We start from the raw sequence: 27,962 nt of genomic DNA, 5'->3' as shown, positions 1-27,962 counted from the left end.
TTCTGATCACAAAGTAATATTTTAATGAAAATTTAAAAACTCCAAATCCGTAAAGTGCTGAGAACAGTGTTGAAATAACAGATCCTTTTTTGCTAAGACCAACATGGAAATGTTAATAAATAGGAATCCCATTCAACTTCAACCATTCTCTCTCAGGTGACAACTTAGATGGTGTGAACTGGAATCTCTCAGAATTGATTCTTCAAATATTACCGAAGACATGTGCTACCCTGAGCTTTAAGTGCAATGCCCTCAGCTTCCTCAGCAGCTCTGCACCCTACAACCAAGGGTTCTGGCAAGAGGTGTGCTTTGGGGGTGCTTCTTACGTCATATCTCATTAAAATATTACTTGCATTTATGAATTTAGCTCCAGCTTACGTTTCTGAGCTCCCCAATTTTCCCAGACTATAAATATCCAATTTAACAACGCCAGCAGAGTAAAAGAATTCTACATATGGAATTTCATGACACAGATAAATTTATAGAAATGCAAACAGGGGATACTGGTCCTTATGAAAATTGCCTCTCTCAGCTCACATGCCACCTTGTAGTGGTCAAAAGCCGCATGGCTTGTCAAAGGCTATCCAACTGCACACATGTACACTTTAAGAGTTAGGGAACTATGAGCCGTATTTTAAAAGGCAATCGAGCAAGCAGCTGGATAGAACACATTTACAGGCTTCACAGCCCTCCTTGATGCTTCCTTAGGCCTCTTATCAGAACAAGAAGAATAGAGATCTCTGTTATGGCTTTCCTGTGGCAAGTAAAAGACAAGGCGACGATTTTCCAGTCCATTTCCCCTGGCAACATGCTCATCAATCACCAGAGGCTAGGACTTTGTTATTCTGACTGCAAGAAAGAAAGTTCAGTGGTCTCTGTCTGAGTGAAATGGGACTCTCTCCTACTCAACACTTTCGGTTACCATCAAGGGCTTGTTGCCTCCACCTCTGACAGCTTCGGGCTCAAAGGGCTGAGCTGGAGCACAGCAATTTTACCTACCGTGCAGATGGTTCAGTATGGGATAAAAGCTATTTGGAATGTGTTTGGAGATGCCAATTTTCTAAATCCAACAAGGGGACTACCAAAGCTGCGGGTATTTATCTTTCTGTAAACAGTGCATCCTCAGCAGTTTCCATTTACTATCGTCCATACTGGTCTATTTTCATCTTCATACGTTCAAAGGGCCACAATGGGAAGGGACAACAGACTTTAAAGGAAGACAGAAAAAAAAATAAGCTTAACGATAATAAACACACATTCAAATTTCCTTTGTTTGGCATCCCTTTTCCCCTCTTTCCCCTCCTTTAATTTTTGAAGAAAAAGTTAGTAGGTTGTCTGAGTGGATAGTGGAGTTATCTGTGTTATTGTAAGGGCACGTATATGTTGTGAAGATCACTGTTAGTATTTCGAGTCTCGAATTAAATATTTTGTTACTTCAGGACAAATTGGAAAGACATCTGACAGTCCTTCATTAAACTATTCTACATTCACAATATCTTATCTGTTTGTGGGCAACCTCCCTGTACAGGTCAATACAGGTTTGAAAAGAAACATTCCTTTTTTTAACAAAGAATAATGCATACATCCTAAAAAGACATTGCTTAACTGTATTATGTAATTGTTATGAGCTCATTTTTAACAAGAGGACTGAAAGTTGATTTCAAGTAAAAAATATTGAAAATCTAAAGATCATTAAAGAAACCCACACCAGTGCCTGCCACTGTAGTAAAACCAGGCTTGTAACTTTATTCTATATGCAGATATTACCTTAGAAGTTTACAACTCGCCAACAAGTGCTTCTATGTACAATCCAACGAAATTCTTCCATAGCCCAATTATACTATTTAATGGTCAAATGCCAGTAAGATTAGACATACTAACAATTGTGTCAGTCAGTCTTATTAGAAAATCTATCATATTTTTTCCCTAGTCTTTCCATGTTTGCTGTTTTATCAATAGCAGCATCAGTAAATACGTACTAAATGTTTTTTTAATGTCTACGTATTGATTATTTTACAAACTCTCTCCTATTGTGTTGCCTAACAGCAAAGGGAATGATACTAAATTGCTAATTCTTATGTTGGGCTATAAGGAAAAGGTACAGATGTAAGAACTTCAACTTCTCTGTAATAGAGGGGCATTCTCTATAATACGTAGGGAATGTTAAAATGATATTTTGTCAGATTACAAAGATAATGGGTTAAATCATATGAAAATTCCATTTTGGTAGGGCAAAAGCAGTCGACTACTGGCAATTCATATGGTTTACTGCAGTAGTCGTACACACTCATTTTAGACCAAAAACATAAACAATGGATAATACCACAACAGAGATAGAAAACTATTAGTATTTTAGTATATTTCCTTTTAGTTTTCTATACATGTATTTGAAATGTATTTCACAATTGGGATATTATATATACAGTTTGGATCTCATCTTTCTTTGTGCAATTATTCTTCAAAAATGAGTTTTTTTGAAAAATCATTCCATTGAATTCTTATAATTTATTTAATCATCTCCTATCATGGTACATTCTGATTTTTTAATGTAAATTTCTCTGATTATCTGTGAGGTTGAATATTTTCTCCACCTATCTATGTGTATACATGTATTTCTTTGTGAAACTGTTCATGTTCCTGATCCATATATAAATTGAGTAATTTTTTTTCTTATTGGTTTGTAAGAGCTTTTTATATGTTAAGGGTATTAAACCCCTGTCGTAATTTTTCAAGTATTTTATTTGCCTTTAGTTTTAATTTATATTTTAAGATTTTTATAGTATGATCTATGGATTACTTCTTTTATGATAATGCCTATAGTTTTTTTTTTCTTGGAAAGTTCTTCTCTACTCTCAGATCTAATACTTGCTTATTTATTATTCTGTTCATTAAAAAAATTGCAGTCCCCCTCATACACACATACTTTTTGAACTATAAAGTGTTTGGACTTTACACAAAATCATATAAGACAGCACTTGCTTGGTATCCAAAGCTGAAAGTGCTGTCTTCAGCCTCCTAACCAGCACTAAATGTTACTAAATCAGGCCTATTTCTAGCAAAATTTACAAGCAAACTCAGCTGTCTCTTTTCTAAGGAAAATTTCCTGCTGTACAAAGGGTTACCTCTGAACAGTATCTCCATTATTTCACCCATGACTCCATTCCTAATTTTCTGTTTTCTGGCAGCTGCTCTCTAACTTACAAATAATGTGTGTCTTTGTTTAGAGTTCCTTAAAAAAACTGTATATTCTAAATGTGGAAGAAAGTTCAATTTATTTTACTTTGAAACCTGAGAAATCAATAACATGAACCATATGTTAATTATGGAACTTGGTGATAAATAAAGTAAGAAGTCCTGTGAAACTGTGGTGGTGAAAGTGATGGAGTTGAAACAGAAAAGGCAAGAAGTCCTTTCTCTTGGTGTGTGATGCTTTCATAAATCTCTCCGCTTGGGAGGGTACCAAGATGCAGCTCTGTTTCTTAATTCATTCTAATGTAATTTATATTTTACTTTCTTCCCAGTTCCTAAGTGTGTTTATCAAGAGCTACAGCATGGTGAGATGCATATCAAGGGCTGTTAGTATAGTAGCAACATTTATAATAGATGATGTCAAAGACAAAACTTAACCAAAATTTTTTGTCTTTGTACGTCATTTATTTGCATTCATATCGTTTTGCACTGAAGACACGAATCAACCCATCTCTTATATCTAGTTTAAATATTAAAGAACTTCAGGTTTACAAGATAAATTGCTATGGCTAGAGTAATAATCATCACGAGAGAACAAGAGTTGGTAATGTAATTTTTCTGATATTTATACTCAGAATAATCACATACTTTTAATAAAGATACTTTGGGTGGGGGTTATTGCAGGTACATAAAACTCTCCTTTTTTCCTGGCACCCATTCAATCAATTCTTCTCTTGTTATCACCAACCAACTCCTTCCTTCTTCTTGTACCCCATCCTCCTGACCCAGAATATATTTTTATAGAAGGAATGGGACGGGGGAAGCAGCGGCATCACCTATAGCTTTTACACCATCTTAGTCTCAACAAACACTTCAGGTCTTCAGCTATGGGTGATGGTGAATTTCTCAGTTCCAGGCTTGAACATTAAAGTGTGATATATTAGTGAAACTAAAATGTCGATAAAGAGTAATGCCAAGTGTTCATTCCATACTAACCATATCCATAGAACATCTTACATTGAGGATAACTTTCCAGATCGATCAATACCTGATTGCTCAATGTAGACTTAATTAACCATTAATGCTGCAGTTCCTAAACTTAATTCATAGTGAAACTCCCTATGCCCTGTGGTCCCCAGTTCCCTGCTATGTTCTATTTTAGCTTTCCAATCTAAAAGTGGTATGACTATACTAAAATAGAATGATAAATATTTCTTTGGTTTTGTCCAAGAAAGGAAAAAGGAACAAGTATGGTTAGGGACAACAGAGAGCAATGGTAAATACAAAAATCAACAAAGCTACTAGTTTATATTTGTTAAAGACATAGGACCACAACTGGAAGAAATTCTGAGCCCTCGTGGCTTCTAATGCATGAGCCTCAGGGGGAGTACCTGAATTAATATGTGTGGTCACACTGGTGTCACTGCTAAAAATCCATAACAAACACCATTTAAGGCTCACATAGTTTTGGTTCCTCATCTATAAGACAGGGCTGGGAATTCTGATCAGTTACATTTGGAAGTCTGATAATGGTTTACTAATTTAAGACCACAGAGAACTATGAAAACATAAGTGAAATGAAACAAAAAGCATCTTTCAAAGGTTAAATTATGATGTGTCGTGAACACTTCTTTTTTAAAGACTAGATTTCTGAATGGCTTAATAATTTTTAGGTAGAATTCTCCTGTTCCTAAGCGTCTTCAATTTGTATTAATGAGTTAGCATTTTCCAATAGAAATACATCTTAAGTGCTTTTAGAACAAGTGTATGTACAGGTGACTTCATCTGGTCTTAGATTAGAGCCTTCTGAATGGCCGGGGTTACCTGTGCACAGGCAACCATCTCAGAATGGAAGGGAAGTGTTTCCATTTCCTAGTCATGTCATATGTCCCACTGCAGGAGAGTATTTTTTAAACTGTAGTGTCAAAAAGCATCATCAGAGGGTACTTATTAGAAACTCCCTCCTGGGATTATGTGTGGGACTGGGGAATGATTTAGGGCAGGGCTGCCATGTGAAATGAGCACCCCAGTCGGTGGTCCATAGATGATTCACTGACCACACTTGGAGAAACAGAAGATCACATTTACCTAATGTCACTAACCCTTTATTAGGCAGTAACTCATTTTTGCAACATTTGTTGAGTCTAGCCTATTTTTCAGGCATCCAAATTAAGCTTACTGTTGTATGATAGTGGCCAGAGTTTTCAGAGATTAGATTTACACTTGATTATTTCTGATATTCAAGGAATTCTCTTTTCCTTCCTGACACTTCAAGTGTCACAGTGTGCAGAGGCTTGGCGATAAAGCCCTGATTTAGATATAGGAATCCAAATTCAAGTCAAACTCTCCTCTGATTTTCCAGTGGATTCAACCTTTTTTGGAGAATTTTGCTCTTGAGAGTGATAATGAGGAAGAGGAAGAGCAGAGTGATAGTAATCCCAACACATATTTCATATGCTGGAGATATCTCTCATGATTGCCAAAGTTTTATTACAAACTATTAGTAAAAGCACTTACTAATTCAACAAATATTTACTAGAACCAGTACTGATTTCCTTAAGTGCAATGAAAAGGATTGATTAATCCTTTCCACCTTTCTTAGGAATGAGAAATAAGATACTATCTTAGATAACTGATGGATACCTTCTCTACATGCCTTTAACAGATTTAAAATGTAGTGACTGCAAATTATTAGCAATTGCCCTGGTAGAATGGTGTTTTCTTAACTTCCAAACTCCACAATACATAAAGGTATCTGAAACTTATGGACAAGAATGATAAAAATACAAACGAATAAATATTGGAGAGTATTGTCAATTAGATTTTTTAAAAAAGAAACTTAACTCTTTGAAGCTGCTACTTCTCATGGTGGATATAGGGAAATTGGCATACAATGGTGAATATATACAAACTTATGTTTAAATTTTTAAAAAATGTGTAACTAACCTAATTATCTTTTAGATATATACCCCTAAGAGATGAGAATGGGGTCTAAAATTCATAGCTTCGGTCAATTTCTTCACTGGACTTGGTTTCCCATCCTTTGTATAAAACGTATTTAAAACAGTCCAACACTGAAAGAGAACAATTTCTGCAATTTTGTTAAGTCAGTACAATAAAAGAGAAAATGCTGCACAGCTTTAATGGAGATCAGTTATTGCTTTTAGACTGTATCTAAACCAAACCAACCAAGGAAATTCTTAGTTACAACGTGGATAATCCCACGGTTTCCCTGCCCACCATCAAGAACTGAATGTGGTGAGACAAGAGGATGTGTTGATATATGACATACCCTCAGCTTATTTTTCTAGTGTGTGTGTGTGTCTGTGTGTGTGTGTGTGTGTGTGTGTGTAGTGCCAAAAAATGTACACATTTTAAGAAAAGAAAAAACTGTATTAAAATTGTAGTATGCAATATATACCGATAACACAAGATGAATACAAGTCATGTATATACAGTTTTTTGGCACCCCTGGCATCTCCGGTATACATGACATAAAATCTATCCTTGAAAAAGTATAACGGGAATATTGATGCCTATATTTCAGTTAATTAGAAGGTTAATAGGGTAAGACCTAGTATAGTTACCAACACTTGTTTACTGAGGTTCCCTGATATTTCAGGCAGTATGCCAGTACTAGGGATACTGCAACAAACTAGAGGTCTGACTTCAAAGCTCTTACTGTCTTCTAGTTGGTAAACAACAAACATAAGAAATTACTTTCAGCTCAGTCGCATGAGGAAGATAATATAGGACAATTGTGATGTAATGGGGCAAACCGTCATTAGATGTGGCGCTTTAGCTGAGGTGGTCAAAAAAGGAATTATGAAAATATGACATGCGTTGGGGCTAGAATGGTAAGAAATAGAATCCTCCTTGTGGGGCTTGGGAGGCAGAGGTGTGGAACATTCCAATGAACAGGAAGTACACACACTCTGAGCTGGAGACATGTAGGAAGAATAGAAAGAAAGCGGGTGTGGCTGAAGAACAGTGAACCAGGAGAAGGGTGGAGACAGACTAGAGTCTGGAGGGTGTAGGAAGAAAGAGCACCAGATCACGTAGGACTTTTGATTTTATTCTATAGGTCATAGGTTGGCAACCACTGGAGAAAAGTTTTCATTAGGGAAATAACACTTCTATTTATGTTTTAATACAGTCCCTCTAGTTGTTATGCAGAGGATGATGGAAAAAGGGGCAGAAGAGGAAGCAGCATATTGAGTTAGGAAGCTGGTTTGATGGGTTGGACTAGAACTTTAGCAGTGAAGATACTGAGAAGTAGTTGGACTGGGGATATCTTTGGAGGGGGAAGGTAAATCACAAGTACTTGCAAATGGATTGGATGGAGATTGTGAAGAAAAACAAGAAACCAAGGATGATGCCTAGGTTTGAGGCTCAAACAACTGGGCAGATGGGGAAAGCTTGAGGTCGGGAGAAGATTCTTGGTCAATGTTTGATGAAAAGGTATCAAATGGCTGGCTGACCACAATGCATTTAGAGTGGGGAGGAGAGGTCTGGCTGGAGAATAAATGATATATGAAGATTCTGGACTAAATGATATCACCTGGCCAGAGAATGTAGACAGGGAAGAGAACAGGGCTGCGGGTAAAGCCTGGGATATTCCAACATTTAGAGGAAAAGAGCCAGAAAGGAGACTGTAACCAAGAAGTTTACGCACATGCTAAACTTAACTGAGGAATATGCGTCTTCTATGCAGGCCGTCCCTCTGCTATCCGTCACAATAGTGGTACAGACTGGATACATACTGCCTGTAACCTTTTAATGGGCTCTATCAACAGATTCAGTGCCGAAGGTGAGGAACCATTTTCTAAAGAAATTCCAACTTACCTGTTATTAGCTTCGTCAATGTGTCATTTGCTGATTTTAGTGAGTCAGCATTTGTTTTAGTGAGTCAGTCTTGCAGAACCTTTAGAAAACACTTTTTTTTTAAACTCATATTTCCTGTTAGAAAAACAAAAAACAAAAACCACCAAACCTCCAAATAGCTGTTATAGTATCCTTTTAGATAATTATGTATTTGCATAAGTCTGTCCTCTTTCTCCCGATATTTTCAGCTACTACAAGGGCCTGTGAAAGTGCTTAAGGATTTGCTACTAGGACAGTCCTCTAAATCTAGATTATCTAAAAAATCCTCCCTGAAGCAGTTCCTTGAGTTATGGAAAGTTACAACAGTTGTAGCTCACTCATCCTACATTTCCCCTGAAACTCAGCGTGGACTCACTTCCTTCGTATCATTCTCTCCCATGTGAGTCAATGGCCAATTACTGGAACTACTTTGATTTAACTAACTAGTCTCCGACAGGCTGCTTAACTTTTGCTTAGCAATACATCTGATGTTCCTTTTAAAAAAATCCTCCCAAATTCTGTGTGTGTGTGTGTGTGTGTGTGTGTGTGTACACATACACAGGTAAGGGTGTGGATGAGGGTGTTTGGTTGGAAAAAACATTTCCTTTGAGTCAAAAGGCTATATTTGATGCTGACTTTTCACAGAGAAAAACTGTAATATAGATTACATTCCTGATACAAGTTTCGATGCCTGCTTTTTTTTTTTTTTAAAGCAGAATGCCTCTAAGCACGATAGTTAAATACTATAAATACTACAAATAATGTGCCTTTTATAAGGCATAATAAGGGTCTAGAATGTGTGTAAATCGTTTAGGTAAAACATTATAATAACGAATCTTACAAAATGCTCCGTTAATGTGGAACGTTAGTGGAACTAAAAGGAAGACTCTTAGGTCTGAGGTTGGAGAGAGCCTACAGCCAGAGAAGGGGAAGCTGCGGCAGAGAAACGGCAGACCCTAAGAAAGCTGTGTGTGTGTGTGTGTGTGTGTGTGTGTGTGTGTGTGTGACAGAGAGAGAGAGAGAGAGGAAGAGAGACAATCGCAGTGATGAAGATGGTGGTGGGTAGAGGAGGAGACACTGATGGGTAAGGGTGTGGGGAACATAGGATCTTGAATACCAAGAAAAAAATAAACTGGGAAACCACACTGGCCAGCTACAAGCTCTACGAGACCAACTGTACTATAGGAGTGAATTATTGGAAGTCAAACTGCTATAAGTTGAGGCCCATCTGAGAGTAAAAATCAGACTGACCTATGAGACATCCTTTGCATCAGACGTACTGTTATTGTAACGTCTCACATTGCTTATTAAAATTAATTTTATTAAACAGTCCTCTCAGGCATCTTTCACATACAAGTAAGCATGTTATTTTAAAATTATTTCATGTTACTATGAAAAGCAGTGTGCATTAAGTAGCAGAAGAGACGTGCACATGTGCACGTGCTTTAAAACCATGGTCTCTTCAATTAGTCCAGCCATGATAGGCGATTGAAAAAAAATTCCTTCCAGGATCCTTATCATTATTGTGGAGTATTTGTTCTTTGAATTTCTTGCCATGTTTTTAAGATCACTTTATTATGCAACATCTGCTCTGAATTTCAAATGTGATAAACAGAGTATGAGTGTCAGTGGCAGATGGCTAATGACCAGAAGCCACAGGGCATTCAAGCCTGCCTTGTTTTCAGAGTAGCGATATTTTCATGTTAATTTGCTCTGTGTCCTGCAAAGATGAGACAAATCACCTGCTCATAATTCAGGCAAAGTGGAGACCACCAGAAGCTGAGAGGGGCCATGGCTTGATTCCTTTAGGAATGAGAGGAGGGAAGGCTCTGGGAGCCTTTCCTCATCTGCAGTACAGGGGACCAGTCAGTCACTTTGCATTATGTCAGCTCGAGAAAGATGAATCAGCCCTGGGCATCCCATACTGACACCAGAGCCACTGTTTACTGCAAGCAGATATTATTCATGAAAACAGATATTTCCCAGAGGCAGAAAACAGGTGCTATTAAGAGTATATGTCAGTCTCTGAAGTCTGGGTTTTGTAAAATAAACCTAATAGTATGCTTTATCTCCTACTGAAACTATTACAACCAACAGAAATCTCTAGGAAACATTCAACTGAAGATAAAACGAAATGTAATTCACAGAGAAAATGACCCACACAGACACACAAACTTTGAGCTTTTTTGGCCTTCTCAAGCCCTATAGAATTCATTTGTCATAGAGATACATAAATAAAATAGAATTTTTATTCCAAGATTGAGTCATCCAAAGAGGCCATATGGTCTTGAGCTAAAAGAACCTTGTCCTGTTTTGGAGAGACAGTTGATCTTCTTTTTGTGTGACTTTTCAGTGCCTTTGAATTTCTACTTGTGAAGTTATATTGCCAATTGCATCAAACATGTTACATTCACAGAATGTCCAAAGAATGATACCAGGTTCTCATAGAGTTTATAAAATGAGAAGCCAGGTCATGTACTAGGAAATATAATATAAAGGGAGGCCTAAGTACCACATTTTAGTTCAGTAAAACAGGGCATTACATTTTGAAAGCATGGAAAGCATAAGATTGTACACAGGAGTCTCTTTCCATATATATCCCACCATATATGTGTAGTTCTTTTTCTGGGTTACGAATGACGAAGGAAGAAGGTGAGGGAATGTTCTTCCCGATCTTTTCTTATTGGTTGGCAGATAAAGGCATGAAAGACAAAAAATAACAATCTGAAAAGCCTGTTTTTTTCTCGTAAATCTCCATAAACAGAAGGTACTAGGTAAGCACAGACTCAAAATTTATCATGAACCCTAAAAGAAAAAAATATGACAATCATTAAGGTGTCAACTACTGAATCATTAAGGCTTAGAAGGCCAAGAAGACAGTATGAAATCTCAAACGATCAAATAAAAATTAAATAAAGACAGCACCGAATTCCTTCATAATTAAGTAGATCAAAAAGTAACTCCTGAGTTAGAAAGAAGAAAGCAAGATATGGCAATGATAAGCCTATGAAGCAAAATATGATATTTATTGACTTCACAGTAGAGCAGGCAATAGACTTCTTTATGAAAACGTCACCATCAACATGAATGGATACACCTTAGGACATCAAGAAAAGAGCTTCAAGAATGTGATGAAAACCTCATGATGAAGTATGAATAAGATGTATCTGTTTATGTTTCTTTTTAGAATAAGGTAGATTTTAAAATATTGGAAAGAACCACTTATACTTTTATCTTATTCTCATGAGCCTCTCAATAACAATTTTCAGTTCAATAGTATCCCCTTAACTCACTTTATCAAAGTCTGACATGAGCACTATGCAATAATTACAAAATTTCCCTCTGAGTTCACCCAACTATCAACCTTCACAAAAACTTAGGGATTCAGGGGATGGTTTTGTGCCTTAAACAAACAAACAAACAAATGGTATTTAAGTGCATTCAAAAAACTGTAATATGATATAAACAAACTGGGAAAATAAGCCCATTAAGGGGTTATTAGAAAACAAACAGGTTTGATGAAAATGGTATTGAACACAGAAATTTTACTCCTATAATATCTAGTCAAGAGACCACCGAGCACCCCAGTTTTATCCAACCTCTGCCCACCAGTGCAATTTATGTCCTGAATGAGCACTAGAATATCTGGAATTTAAGTGGGCTGACAGGGAACCAGTGCCACAGTAAACACAGTGGGAGACACACAAGTGGTTGAGGAAAATTCCCTTAGCCTACGCAATCCTGTTGGCGGTCTTCCCTTGATTTTCTACTTTACATATATTTCTTGTCAAAATATTTTACATATTTATAATATTTTGCAACATGGCATGTTCTGATACATATCAGACAATGTCAATAATATCTATGATTTTAAAAAACATTTTAGAAGATATTTTGGGATCATAATGCAAAAAATCTGCTATAGATTGTGCTTATGGACAAATAGGTTTTTGTTTTTGTTTTTTCACTTGCAAACACCCCCCAACCTATTTAACTATAGAGAACGTGTACCATATGTTTCTGTGTGCCCTTACCTCTTCCCTGATACTCTAAGGTCCTGGAACCTATGTTCATGACTAATTTAATTCTGGGTCCCCAAAGTGCCTAGCACAGAACTCTCCCTGTACATGGTCAATTAATATTTGCACAAGTATATGCAGAAAAACTCATTACAATAAAACATTCTATCTAAAGAATCCAATCTATGTTCTCAATAGGTTGTTTACCATATGACATTCTCTTGATACAGTTGTTGAGGCTTCTCACAAATGAAGTCTATGTAATAATGAAATATTTGTTCTCCAGTTATGTGCTTCAATTAACCAGAACCTCAACTAGCCGCAACCTCCTCCCTAGCAGATGTTTATCCTGCATACCAATTCTTAAAAAGAAATCAATCCCAGAAACCATGTAAGTAGTTATTAAAAATATATATTGTATCAATTATATATTCAGCTTAAAACTGTCCACTGGATAGTATTCTAATGCTTTTCAATGATTATTCATGTTTTCAGTAATGACCTTAAAGGATCACAAATGCTCAAATTACCAGAAAAACAAACAAACAAAACCAAAAAAAAACAAGCAAAAAAACAAAACAAAAAAACCTCCTTAATATTTAATAAGGAAGAAAAGTAGATTAGCATAGTTCAGAAAATGTTTAAAAATTAAGAATGAAGATAAAAAGGGAGAGAAAAAGTGCTCAAGTGCTTCAAGACAAATGAGATTACATCCAGCTGTAAAAGTTGATCAAATGATATTTGGGGTGAGCCTTGGAAATTTTAAGCAGATGGTTATGGGCGGGGGGAGCAAAGAAATGGCAATGAGAAGGAGAGCCACAGAAGCAGGAAATTATGAGCCACACTAAGAGAATGGGGATTAGTCCAATTTGGTCAGAAAATAAGAGCTCATGAAAACGGGCTATGCCCCTGCATGCTGAACATGGGGTTTTGGTCAAACTCATAAAGGAGAGAACTGAAGCCATAGGACTGGAACAGAATTTCAGAGGGAAAGGGGTGAAGAGATAGAGCAGATAATTAGGAATACCTATACTTAAAGGGATTTACTGTCCTTGAAACTGTTCAGGAAGAAATGAGACCATTACTGAGCACCATTTTTTTTTAAATAATTTTTTTTTATGAAAGGCAGATGGGAGAAAATAAATTCTATATTAGTCTAAAACCAAAGAAATAAATCATTCAATATGTCAAGTTCTAAATGTGTCAGTATCTGGGAATACCACCTCGCCACTATCACTAAAAGACATTTCTTGCTGTGTTCAGAAGATAAACTATTTTCAGTTATTCACTCCCTATCTAAAATGATGCTGAATTCTTTAAAATATTTTTTTAATTTTTCAATTACCGTTGACATTCAATATTATTTTTATATTAACTTGAGGTGTATAACATAGTGGTTAGACATTTATATAATTAACAAAGTGATCCCCTGATAAGTCTAGTACCAACCTGTCACTATACAGTTATTACTGTTTTCTTGACTATATTTCCTAGGATGTATTTTATATCCCTGACTATTCTGTAAATACCAGTTTGTATTTTTTAACCCTTTTAACTTTTTCACCTGCTCCTCAACTTCCCCTCCCACCCGGCAATGGATGCTGAATTCTATAACTCATTTCTAAACAGTGAATTGATAAGGTAAGGAGTGTGTTTAATTAAGTCACCTAATTCACAAAACAAAAGGGTCTTCATGAAGACCTGCACATAATGTGCATAGATCTAAAAGATCCAGTGGGAAGTTCAATTAAGCAAAATGGAATTAAGATCAACAAGACTTTATAAGTAGCTTTTTCCATGAGACTTAAAAGAAGAAAGAACTCCTAGGAAGTACGCTGTATCTAGCTTGCTGACCTCTAAGGAGTTCAAGTCGTCTTTGAATCCCAGGAGTTTGGGATGGTACCTGGCATTTAGGCTTTCTATGTTTTATGAATGAGAAAAAATGGAGAAAGGGCCTAATAATCAGTATTTCACACTTACATAGCATAGATATGTCCTGCAGCCAGTATACAATTATAATATTCAATGTGCTCATGAATGTTTCAAATTATATCTCTCAGAGTTCATGAACCATCAGAAAAAGACTGAGCTATATTTACACTATACTTTACAGATTAGAGCTAGATAATGTACAAATAGATGTTTTTCAATAAATGTATTAGAACTAAAGGATTTTCCCACTGTGTCCTAAGATTAATGAACTAGAAGATATCTTATTCTGTAAACATCCCACTTAGTTGTATTGGGTATATCTATATATATTGACTTCCAAAAGCTTTAATTCTATCAATTTGCATAAGGAAAGAATGCCATTGCTTAATAGACTATAACAGTGTGACTGTTTGACCAGTCACACTGGTAGAAAGATGATTCTTAGTACCTTTATGGTTTCCGTGGGCACTCCAGGCTCTGGAACTTTATCCAAATAAGTGGTCAAGTCTTGATCAACATGTTCAAATACTAATGTTAGTTTGGTTTCTCTGTCTGTTCGTGACACTGTGCACACATCAAATAACCTAAAAGAAAGAAAGAAAGAGATATTAAGTAGGTGGCAATAAGCCAAGAAGTAACCTGTATGTCTTACACATAACCTTCAATCTGATTAAACAGAGGAGAAAAAGGCAAATGTTGATCATGTGATAATATGTCAGAATACCTAAAGGGATATGACACTTTAATATCAATATGAGAATTTCCGGTCAAGATGTCAGAGTAGGTAAACCCTGTGCTTGCCTCCTCTCACAATCACATCAAAATTACAACTACACTAAAAAAGAACCATCAACGAGAATCGCCTGAAGTCTAGTTGAACAGAAGTCCTATAACTAAGGACATACAGACGAAGCCACATGGAGACTGGTAGGAGCGTCAGAGATGCAGAAAGGCTGGTTCCACACCCGCGTGTCGCAGTTAAAAATCTGGAGGGCTATCTCAGCTGTGGAGGTCCCCTCCCCTGGAGGAGTGAGGGGTTCCAGCCTCACACCAGGCTCCCTAGCCCAGGGTTTCAGTGAGGAAAAGAGAAGTCCCCACAACTTTTGGCTGTGAAAACCAGTGGAGATTATGGCTGAGCGAGATGGAAGGCAGCTAGAGTCCCAGGTACTCCTCTTAAAAGGCCCGTGCACAAACTTACTGACTGATGGACTCTCTTGCTCTGAGCTCCAGTGTTGAGGTAGCAGCTCGAAAACTGCCAGGGACATACGAGGAGGAACTAAATTGTCTAGCTTCACAGTGAGGGCTGGAGCGGCAGCTTTCTCCCAGACAGAAGTGCTGGTAGAAGGCACTGTTCCTTTGTTGAGACCTTCCATCTCCTACCATGCTGGTTTAGGCGAGCACCATATATGAGTATCTATCAACTTAGCTGACACTGTTTGCCCTGCCCTAGTGATTTCCTGAGAACCCAACCCCATCCAACTCTCAGGCCTACTGAAGCAACTCCCAGTGGCTTCCGCATACAAGTAGCTTATCTTGGCTTGTGCTATGGATTTTCCTAAAATCTCTCAAAGATTCACAAACCCCAAACAAGCAGCATCTAGCCTCACTGTGACCCATAACTCTTGCTAAGCAGCCCAAAGCCTGTCACTAGTGGCCGAGGACTTTGTTCACAGCTTAGCCCCTCCTAGAAACCTCCGAACCCCATGCGGGCAGTGGCTATCTGTGGATTGCTTTGTGGCTCATGCCAGGTGGCCCCAGGCAGGGCACAAGCTGCAGCCAAAGAGCAGACTGGGCAGGCACCAGAGCCCTGCTAAAGAAATCCTGCTCTGTAGGGTCAGCCCCTGCACAGCAGCTCCTCCACTGCAGTCACAGCCAGTCCTCACCAATCAGCCTGAGGGTCAATCCCTTCCACCGATGTGCAAACATCAACCAAGACTCAACTACAACAGGAGGGCACACACAATCCACACAAGGGACACACCTGGAGTACCTGGCTCAGGTGATAAGGGAAACTGCACCACTGGGCCCCACAGGACACCTACTATATTAAGGCCACTCTATTAGTACTGGGAGACATAGCACCTCTACCTAGTACACAGAAACAGACACAGGGAGGCAGCCAAAAAGGGGAAACAAAGAAATGAAAGAACAGGAGAGAGCAAAGCTCCAGAAAAAGAACAAAACAAAATGGAGATAAGCAATTGACCAGATTCAGAGATCAAAACACTGGTTATAAGGCCACTCAATGATCTCAGTGAGAACTTCAACAAAGAGATAGGAAACACAATAATGGAGATAGAAAACATAAAAAAGAATCAATCAAAAATGAAGACTAGAATAACTGAAATGAAGAATACATTACAGGGAATCAACAGCAGATTAGATGAAGCAGAGGGTCGAATCAGTGATTTAGAAGATAAGGTAGCAGAAAACACCTAATTGGAACAGCAAAAAGAAAAAAAATGAATCCAAAGAAATGAGGATAGTTTAAGGGGCTTCTGGGACAACATCAAGCATGCCAACATTAGCAACATAAGGATACCAAAAAAATAGAAAGAGCAAGTAATTGAAAATCTGTTTGAAGAAATAATGATGGAAAACTTTCTTAACCTGGTGAAGGAAATAGACATACAACCCCAGGGAAGCATAGAGTCCCAAACAAAATGAACCCAAACAGGCCCACATCATGACACATCATACTGAAAATGCCAAAGGTGAAAGACAAAGAGAGAATCTTAACAGCAGCAAGAGAAAAAGCAGTTAGTTACCTACAAGGGAATTTCCATAAGACTGTCAGGTGATTTATCAACAGAAACTTTGTAGGCCGGAAGACATTGGCACGAAATATTCAAAATGATGAAAAGAAGGATCTACAACCAAGATTACTCTGCCCCCCAAGACTATCATTTAGAATCGAAGGACAGATAAAAAGCTTTCCAGACAAGAAAAAGCTAAAGGAATTCATCATCATTAAACCAGTATTATAAAAAATGTTAAAGAGACTTCTTTAAGAAGAAAAAATATGAATAATAAAATGGCAACAACTATATATCTATCAACAATTACTTTAAATGCGAGTGGATTAATTGCTCCAATCAAAAGACATGGTGGCTGAAGGGATAAAAAACAAGATCCTTACATATGCTGCCTACACTTCACGTTGAAGACACTCAGACTGAAAGTAAAGGGATGGAAAAAGACATTTCATGAAAATGGAAACAAAAAGAAAGCTGGGGTAGCAATACTTATACCAGATTTTAAAACAAAAGCTATAATAAGAGACAAAGAAGGATCCAGCAATCCCACTTCTGAGTATTTATCCAAAGAAACCCAAAACACTACTTCAAAGGGACATGTGCATTATGCTCATTACAACATTATTTACAACAGCCAAGATATGGAGGCAACCTGGTTGTCCATCAATGGATGACTGGATAAAGAAGAGGTGGTATATATATACAATGGAATATTACTCAGCCACAAAAAATAATGAAATCTTGCCATCTGCAACAACATGGATGGATCTAGAGGATATTGTGCTGAGTGGAGTAAGTCAGAGAGAGAAAGACAAATGCCATGATTTCACTTACATGTGGAATGTAAAGAACAAAACAAAACAGAAACAAACTCATAGATACGAGAACAAACTGATGGTTGCCAGATGGGAAGAGGGTTGGGGGACAAGTGAAAAAGAGAAAGGGATTAAGAAGTACAAACTGGTAGTTACAAAACAGTCAAGGAGATATAGGGTACAGCATAAGGAATACAGTCAATAATAATGTAATAACTATGTATGGGTCAGATGGGTACTAGATTTATCGGGGTGATCACCTCGTAAGTTATACAAACGTCTAATCACTATGTTGTACACCTGAAACTAATATAATATTGCATATTAACTGTAATTGAAAAATAAAAAGAATATTTAAAAAATATCAATGTGAAAGTTCAGGAGAGGAGCACTTGGTTAAGTGGTGACAAAATGCATAGGAGCAAAGAGAAAGCAACATAGCTGGAGCATGAGAACATCTGCTTGGAGAGTTTCCTTAGTTAAGATCTTAGGTAGAACGTGCTGATGGAGATAGTTCCAAAACTGCAGCCTAGGAAGTAGATGGTGCTTCTCAATTCACAGTTCCAGAATTATTAAAGAGACAGATTGAGCATTCTTTGGAGATGTGGACACTGCAATGAAGTTTCCTTTTTCCTGGAATTTAAATCAGGCCTGTGAAAATAAGTATGATAAAATATGGAGAAATTTCTTTCTTTCTTTCTTTCTTTCTTTCTTTCTTTCTTTCTTTCTTTCTTTCTTTCTTTCTTTCTTTCTTTCTTTTTTTTTTCGTAAAAGAACCTTCTCATCCTGATAAATCATGTAATTTTCCTGGAAAGGGCATAAATTCTTAGTTTTAAAATTCCGAATGTCATGCTAATCAAACTGTGAAATTTAAACTTTCTTCTGGTGGTGGTGGGAAAAACTGCATTGGTAAACTCTATCACTTTTAAATGGTAAAGACAGACTAACAAATGTAATAATTAAGTTTGGATGGATGAATTCAGTATCTTCTATTAAATCCTACAACTAATACAATATTTAAGTTTTAAAAACAAAGCCTTTAGTAGTAAAAAAAATTTCAGGCCAAAGGACAAATTTTCCTTTGATTTCAACCATACATAGCACACTATTTGGTACATGAGATGTTCACCAAACGTTTGAAAAATTAAACAAACCCTTATAAACAAGCTGTAAGTAAATTTCTTGATGAGAATATAATATAAATACTAGGAAAAGCAACAAAGGAACAAGACAAAGAAACAAAAACTCATAGACACAGACAATAGTTCAGTGGTTACCAGAGGGTAAGGGAGAGAGGGGGAATAGTAGAAGAGAGTAAAAGGGAGTCAAATATATGGTGATGGAGGAGAACTGACTCTGGGTGGTGAACACACAATGATATATAGATGATGTATCACAGAATTGTACACCTCAAACATATGTAACTTGAGTAACCATTGTCACTCCAATAAACTTTAATTTTAAAAACTACTAAGAAAAGGCTAATAAAACGCTATTCATATTATTTTCTTTCATTTTACAAAGTTTAATAACACTCTTTTCAAATAGACTAACTATAAATGCGCAAATAACCCAATTACTAAAATGCAGGCCTGACTCTCACTTATCCACTTTGTATATTACCATGATTACACTTGCAATGCCTAGATGGTTCGCCACGCCACGCCACAGCATTTCTGGGCTATACGGGCCCCACAATATTTGGTACTTCTCTGTGAATCTAAATGAAACTTTAAAAGAAACTAAAGAACACTATAATTAAGTTAAATCTGGTGGGGTGAACACCACCACCACCAACCACACAGACTTCACAGCCAGATCCAAACTACTTTTTAATTATGGGCAGTTTGGGGTGAGTTCTACAACTCCATTACAATCAATTAAGATCAACTGCATTTCTTCTTCACATTTATTTACTTCCAAATATTCTGAGTGCTAAAGTTTTAATCATCTATTTCCAAAGTTAATTTTTTTAAATTTTAAAGTCTTCTAATGTTGCTAATGTGACTTACTGTGAAAAATTATTCTGCTAAAGTAAAGACACCTAATTAGTAAATTTATTAAAGATAGTACCATATATTCTGAGTGCCATACTATGAAAAATATGATTGCTATTATGCATGGATTTGATGCCTGGGATGTTTATCAAAACAACTCTTTCAATTTGGTAATTTGAGTTAACTCCCATTTATTCATAGGTTCCTGTGAACCATTTTCTTTCCACTAAATCCACAAAGTTTGATAAGCTTCACTTTTTTCTTCCTTTTGAAGAAAAAGGAGTTCCACAATCACCAAGCTTCTTTCTATCTCTGTTGCTTCTATTTTTGTAATAAAACAAAACAGCAATAAATTAAAAATGGTATGTACTAAAATCAAGCACAAACACAGGAACTGCACCATTAGTTGTGCTTCTTAAACATTACTTTAAAATGTTTTCCATTATTATTAATACAGTTCCTTAATGAAAAAAATACAGTGCTTATCACTGCCTCGGGTAAAGAAGTGCAATAGTAACTCCAGTTCTTTTTGCACTTAGAGTTTGCAATATACAAGACATTTTAGTAATTTCTAAAAGGAAAACAAAATTTTGACGGGGACATAATTGGAGAATGAAGTGATCATAAAATACTGCTGAATCAATGTCACCTGCTCTCAGACCGTTGTTAGTTACCTAACAGCCGCGGCAGTATGCTATGTTGCTTCATCTCATGAAACCGTTTTCAAACACTCTTTGTATGACACAACTCAAGAACAGCATCTAATCCACCCAAGCTATTTTCCTCAAAGTTAGATCACTCTCTTCAAAATATTAAGACTCACTGATGCCACCTGTAGCAACTGGACTCCACCTGAGATATGCAAAGATGAGCTCACCGAAGCCAATGCTAATTGCACTAAATATTAAACCATTTTGAGAAAAGGCCCTAATTTTCATTGGTAAGTTTTAAAAAGGGGAATTTTTAAAGAGATGTGTCACAGTGCACAGAGTAGAGCATCCTTGTATGAATTTTAATGTACATAATCATATATTCTTTAGGCTACAGAAAGAATGGTGTTAGGTAGAAGTGACTCATGCTGGTTCAAGGAGATCATGCTTTTTCTTTTTCTAAGGTGCCATTATTCATTTCACCTGGGAAATGGAGTGTATCACATTCTCCTCCAAAATTCACAAGGGTCATCAAGGGAAGTGAAAGTCCTAGGAGGACCCTTTATGATGCTCAACGCTGGGTATCAACATCCTATGGACCCAGTACTCCACAGAAGACATTTTGGGAAATATTGCTCTACACGAAAACATGAACTTTCGTCTGACTTAATTATTTAGTGAACACTAGCACCGTAAAAATTAAGGTATATTACTCATAAAGGGTAGGAAATGCATTCTGAGTCAAAAGTAATAAATATGAATCTTAAGAATTTTAGGACAGAATATGCATGATGCTTTTTTATCTACAATGACTCCCTCTGGAATTACCCCAAATCAAATAACAGTCACTCTGGTGGGCAACAAAGAGACGACAGACGCAAGTCTCACCTAAAGTAACGGAGCTCCACAAGAACTGGAATCCCTGATATTTGGCAGGAGGTTAACAATCTGTAATATATTTATATAAATCAATGAGGAATGTGGCCTGGCTGCCTATAGCCCCTACACGTGCAAAACCAAAGAGACAGACAGGTCTGAACATTTGAGCATAAACACTGGAAAATAACTTCAACTGTAGGAGCCCTTGTGTTGACCAACAGCTTAGGGCTGTTTAAAACTTTATTATTTTGTTGTTGTTGCTATTCAGTAAACTGACAAAAAGTACCGTGTCCATGGCTGCGTGACTGCAGTTCCATAAGAGAAACATAATCACACTGTGCTGAATGTGAACAAAATAGCTCAAATGACTTTTTAGAGGAAATGAAAACTACCGTTCGATATTTATCTATCAGAGCTTGGCTGAACGTGACCCAAGTGAATGTTCAAAAAGTAGAAGTGAAAAGTAGTTCTCAGCACTTACTGAGTCTAGGAATCCAGTTTAGCTGCGCAAAATGCAATGCAAAAGAGGCAGGTAGGTCGTTACCATTTCACAATGAAGTCAGCCAAGCTCCTCAATACCTCGTAAAGTAAGTTCTCTCGCTGTCTGTGTTGTCCTGACCCCCCAGCTGCAGGGCAGAGAGCACGCATTGCAGTCCAGCACAGCACACAGCTTTCCAGTGGTCCCAGTGCTGTGATTATCTCCTTTAACAAACTATGTCTGTAAATTAACTGCATCTTACCTACCCCCTGTAATTCTTAGAACTGCTCCCTGTTCATGTTCTCCATTTACCTTGCTCTTCTGGATTTACTGCATTCGCAAGTTGTCTTTATCTAATGGATGAGATTACCCGCGGGAGGGCTTGCCATTTCCAGATTGTAATTTACAAAGATCTCCCAAACAACATGCTTTGTAACCACAAGCCCTGCCTTTCTATTGGGGTTATAATAAATGGGAAAATCTGCATTATTTGCTCTGATTAAACATTAACCTGTCACAAGAAGTTCTATGAGGATTTCTTTTCCTGTCACTTTTATTTTTCCATACTCTTGAATGTTTGGACATCAAATAATTCAAGAGCTGTGGGAAGTCCGGCCCAACTGCCTAAGGGCGCTAAACAAAATTTTATTTGAACTACAGCCATTCTTTGGAATTGAGCAAAAAAAATTGTTTTAATCTCTCATCTCTTCCTCTGTAGTCCATGAAGCACATTCTATAGTTTGCATGCACCAAATGTATGTTCACACATCGCACTAGCCCAACAGTACTGCAGACAGGCCAGGGTGTTCCTTCTCCTTTTGCTCATTAAATATGGGCTGGGGACACACTTATTCTCAATCAGCACTGGACGGCACAACTCCAGAAGTACTTCCCACCAACACTAAGGAGCATGTTGCAAGAAGGAAACCGCCGTTTCAGCAGCATCAATAAACATTTATCAGTACTGACCATGAGCACATACTGTACTTGCTTTTAAAGAGTCCGGTAGATCTAAGATGGCTATTGTTTTTGAGAACTTCGCTATCCAGTTGGAAGAGAGAACACTGACATGTAAAACTATAAGTAATGGTATATGGATATGCATTCATTCCAAATCATTTTCTATAGACAGTGTGTGAAACTTTATATATCACCTCAGAGTCAATTCACTCTATAGCCTATTACAGGATACACCTGTGGTGTCTGCCTTTCCAATCTCCATTACCTCTTCTGCAAACCATATTCTCATTTTTTGTTGAGGAACCACTCCCACCCCCATACTCAGGCAATATGGTTTTGGGGGCCTGGGCATAGGATGGCATATAACCTGCCTTGGACAGACAGTGACAATGACTGATTCAGGGATGAACAGGACCATGACAACCAGTCCCAGGAATTTTACTAGAAGGTCTGGGGGAGGAGAACTCTCTTTATTCTGGAATTACCAAACCTGTAGCTGCTTAGGGCATCTTTGCCACCACTTTAGTGAGCCTACCATGGTGAACACGGCCAACACCAAACAGAGCCAGAGAAGAGAAGTGATAGTCAAGAGATTCCAGATGACACTGTTTAAGCACCTGGACCCACCTGGGCCTAACTTACCTACCCCTGCATTTATTAGTTATGTGAGCCAGTAACGTCGCCGTCGTGCTTACCCAGTTTGAGTTGGGTTTTATTATTTACCAAAACACCAAAAAAAAAAAAAAAAAAAAATCCTCAGACAGCTACCCAAATTTTGAAATGATTCAATGACTTTGAAACATCAATATCTATCCTCAAGTACATTTTATAATATTAAACAAAATGAAATAAGCTCAAGCACATAAGCAGTAGTAGTTTTCTCTAGGTGACTACACCAGTTCTCTGACTTGCTAAGAGGCGATTCACCTTAAATGGTTCCTCCATGAGCCTGTCCAATGGGCAAAAGTAACTGACAGCAGCAGAGCAGACTAATTAATCTCTCCCCCAAATCCATGAGGCTTCTTTCTAGAATTCCTATTTGCAGTTCCTGGTCAGACCACAGAGACATTTCGTCAAGAAAAAGGAGGGAAAGGAAGAAGACAGACAGACAAGCTCATCGCAAACAGTAATATGGAACTGAGAACAGGAAAGGACTCAGTGGGTAAAAGTAAGTAAGGAGGCAAAAAAGAAGTATTTTAAAATGATACAAAGATACAGAATTTAATTAATTGAAAGGCTGAGTCCAATGCTCAGAAGCATATCCTCCTGAGCCCTCAATGAAACAACGCCTCTCCTGCTAGCTGTTGCTGAAAAGTGGAAATGCACGGGAACGCCGTAGCAACAGCAGCTCTCAAGCAGGGACCCACCTGTGTTCATATTGTTATACTTAAGGCTACCACAACCGGACAAGGGAATGCAAAGTCAACGACTTCTCTTTATGAAATCATTTTATGTCTCTCGCCTTAAAGAGAGTGTTCATAAGAGTGTTTCACAGTTCATCTTCTTTCAGTTCATCTTTCAAGTTTCTACTCATGTAGTTTGAGCATCTATCTTCATGCATCTGGTGAGGAGGGTCTATGAGTTAACACCTTTGCACCAGGAACTAAAAAATGTTTTACGAATTGAATGGGAATCCCCCAATCTGGGCAAGTTTACAAGATGTGACTTGCACTACAGTAAATATTTAAAATTGAGCAAACAGTACAACTTGTATATATGGCAACACACTGCCACCATATGATCAGCACAAAACTGGTATCCTACTAGCTAGGCCCCAAAAAGGCGTTTGGGGTGTCATAATGGGCATATGGGATGCATGTATGCTGCCCTGCTCCTATTCAAGATGAACTCCTGAAGTGGATATTAGATAATAGAATTCAAACTTCTTTCATAGTCATACAGCAAAGCACTAGAGTCACTCTTACATTATCAAACACAATTCTTCGAACTGCTAATGCATTTTAGCTGAATGAGAGGCAGAGAGAAGAGGGAGTTAGCACATCACTCTGTTACGCTAACTATATGCTGTTATAGGAGGAAGGAAACAGAGCCAAATCACATGAAGAAATCACAAAAACATGATTGCTCTCTTGTAGGAAGAGAATGGTAGCAGGGGCCAAATATTCAATAAGTGAATTCACTCTGTGGATCACTGTCTCCCAAAAGTCAAGAGCAAGAAAGGAAACACAGGCAGCTAAACAATGATGAGTTGATACTTTTGCTGAGTCAACCTCCAGTACAAAATAGTTGTGTAAGTTCAAAAAGAACATAAAAGTCAACTCGACGAAAGGAAGAAACATGCCAACTGAGAAACTTAGGGGCCATTATGTCTTGATCAGAATAAGCGCCATTTACCAACCCCAGCTACTGCCAGGGATGAGGCACTGCTCTTACCTGTTGAGGTCTCTACCTAAACACGATTACCTTAGTTTTAGCCTTTTCCTTATACAATAGTTAGCTTCAGTCAGCCACTGCACAAACATAAATCTGTTGGTCAAAACGAGGACCTCACAGAAGTGAATGGACTGAGAGCAAAACACCTGTGGCATTTGGTGTGAGGGAGTGAGTGATTGCGGGTCCACATGTCCTAAAACCCACTGGCAGGTTAGAGATTACAGATGTGCAAACAAGACAGCCATAAACTGGAAGTGCTTCTCCATAATTTTGCTTAGTCTTTTCTTTTAATTCTCCATGGCACCCAACAGTGTCTAACATACACTAGGTGTTCAATGAATGTTTATTGAATGAATGACATTTTTACAAGTTACAACTCAAGGAAAAGTCAGGAGCAAAGTGAAAGACAGGACCTTTAGCGAGACCATTAGGAAAGCATGGTCCTCTGATTAAGCCAAATCTCCTACCTGATGTTAAATGAGGACTCACACACTAATATATTGCATTAATATGAACTAACACTTGTTAGTTTGCTCGCTATCTACTAGCTACCTCTACATATTTTGATGTTTTGAGTCCTCACAACAACTCTGAGATGTTACTCATTTTAAAGATGAAGAAACAGATGTACGTACACAAATGTTCATTAACTGACGACGGGATAAACAGAATGTGGTATAGCCATATAATGGAAGAATATTGGCAATTAAAAGGAATGAAGTACAGACGCATGCTATGACAATGGATAAACCTTGAAAACAATTATGCTAAGTAAAAACAAACAGTTACAAAAGGCCACATATGGCATGATTTCTTTTATTTGAAATGTTCAGAATAGGCAGATCCACAGAGACAGTGATTGTCTAGGGCTGGGGATAGTCAGAGGAGAAGAGGAGAGGGAGGAATGGAGAATGACTGCTAACGGGTACTGGGTATCTTTATAGGGCGATGAAACGTTCTAACATTAGATCATGATGATGTTACACAAGTCAGTAAAAATACTAAAAACCACTGAACTGTACACTAATGCAGGTGAATTTAATGGGATGTAAAGTATACCTCAATAAAGCTGTTTAAAAACAAGAAGAGGAAAGAAACAGCCATAGAGAGGTTTCGTACTTCGCCTAAGGCACAGGGACAGTAAGTGGTGCAGATGTGAAATCGGGCTATCTGGTTCCACAGCCGAATTTCCTAACCCCTGTGCTATCCTACCTCTGTATGTAGCACAGTATTTGGGGCAGAGACCTCTGTGGCAGATGAGACACACCGCTGATGGGCATTGTGGGAATGCCAGTTCTCAAATGTCTTTGGTAAGCTTGGACATGCTTTATACGCTGGGCTGAAATAATAAGTGTTGAAAATTCACAGGAAAAAAAATAAAGCTCAAGACTGTTGATCTCCTAAACCTGCTTATATTTTCCCCTTGACTAGTTAGAAAAATAACATGCTTCAATTCACCCAACAGAGCTTAAAAAGCTATTCTGATCTCAAAAATATATGAGTGAAATGATATTTTTGAAAGCAAAATGGACAGCTCTGGCTTGAGTTAAAATGAATAAAGGAACATTCTGGACAACTTACAACATTCAATTCTGTCTTCATTCCTGACCTGTAAAGGCCCTGTTCTCCAGCTCTGGGCCTCTCTTGAGGAAAAATGACGAAATCAGCCCAAACTAGGCAACCATCTGTGATGAAAACTGTCTGCTGGGTCTTAGGAAAAAAAACCAAGCAACTTTTACCTATATCATAAGCTAAAACATTTCATAATTATACCTCTACTCGGTGAGTAAATTTCTCCAGCACTAATTCAGTCAAATACTTACTCTTAGGTTCTTATCTAATAAAACCACCACTGAAATTAGTTCCTCTTAAGGAAACATATATGAGCATAATCATGAGAAAACGTTAAAACTACAGTAAGAAAAAAGAAACATAAATGAAAATATCAGGGATATACTATTTAAGACCCTCAAATTAGATAACAAAACTTTTAAATGATATAACAGAACAGCATATATGACGGGTTGTGCAAATGGGCCTACATCATTGTGGGAGTACAAATTGGTGAAAAAAAAAAAAATCCTTCCTGGAGAATAACTTGGCCAAAATACAGAAAGTGCCAAAAAAATGCATACACATTTTAAGAAAGGAAAAAACTGTATTAAAATTGCAACATTCAATATATACCGATAACAAAAGATGAATACAAGTCATGTGTATACTTTTTTTTGGCACACATGTATGTGTGTGTGTGTGTGTATCATACCACATGGTTTTTAAAATGATGATACAGATTCATATTTATTGAACATAGAATGATGGAAATGCATTCATAATATATTATTAAAAGAAAACACAGGATTCAAAAGAGTATGTACAGTAAGAGTCCACGCACAAAAGGGTAGAAAGATAAACTAAGATGGTAAGAGTAATTATTGCTGCTGGATGATGAGATAATGGAATTGTGGTCTCTGCTTTTTGTTTAGCTGAACTTTCTACAATGACAGTTTATCAATTTTTAATAAGAAAAAGAAATCACCATTTAAAAAATAAGAATTATAAAAGCTTATTTTCCCATTCAAGTTTACTCCCTTCCACCACTCATATACTTTTCTTCAATCTGCTCCTCTGAGTTATCGAGAAAATCCTGATTAACGATTCTAAAAAGGTGGTTTTTAATATTAAATATGTTAACAACTTAAGTCCTTAATTCTGTTCTAGGAGAAAATAATATTATGCATGCATTACTGTCTCTTTAAAGGTATGTGATTTTTATGGAGTAACTCCATAACAAAGAATGTGGGAAAAATAAAATTATTTTTCTGATATCTGGCTAATTGTCAGGTCAAAAATAACAGAAGTAAAAGAGAAACAACAGCTCATGAAGTCTTCAAATTAATGTTCATCATACAAGCCAAGGAAAAATCCTGCATGGTAGAATTATGGAATTTTTATAAGTATGGGGAGCTTTAGAGATTATCTGGTTCTGCACAGCTGTCTTACAAATTAGGAAACACAGGCCAAGACAGT

The 27,962-nt window shown here is 37.4% G+C and overlaps 1 protein-coding gene across 7 annotated transcripts in view; it reads right to left on the bottom strand.

Moving 5' to 3' along the window:
• CDK6 (cyclin dependent kinase 6) overlaps window positions 1-27,962 on the bottom strand; it is a 219,100-nt gene that overhangs the window by 137,785 nt on the left and 53,353 nt on the right. For all 7 annotated transcript variants that reach the window (XM_019729705.3, XM_074340726.2, XM_074340727.2 and 4 more), the window contains one exon: window positions 14,452-14,587. In XM_019729705.3, the coding sequence (XP_019585264.1) occupies window positions 14,452-14,587 (136 nt within the window). The remainder of the gene's footprint in view (window positions 1-14,451; window positions 14,588-27,962) is intronic.

The sequence above is a fragment of the Rhinolophus sinicus genome, chromosome 4 (assembly GCF_057876585.1).
Source record: "Rhinolophus sinicus isolate RSI-liver-muscle chromosome 4, RSI-T2T, whole genome shotgun sequence".
NCBI classification, from domain to species: Eukaryota; Metazoa; Chordata; class Mammalia; order Chiroptera; family Rhinolophidae; genus Rhinolophus; species Rhinolophus sinicus.
The sequence above is the reverse complement of the archived record's forward strand: the minus strand, read 5'-3'. Positions and strand labels throughout refer to the sequence as shown.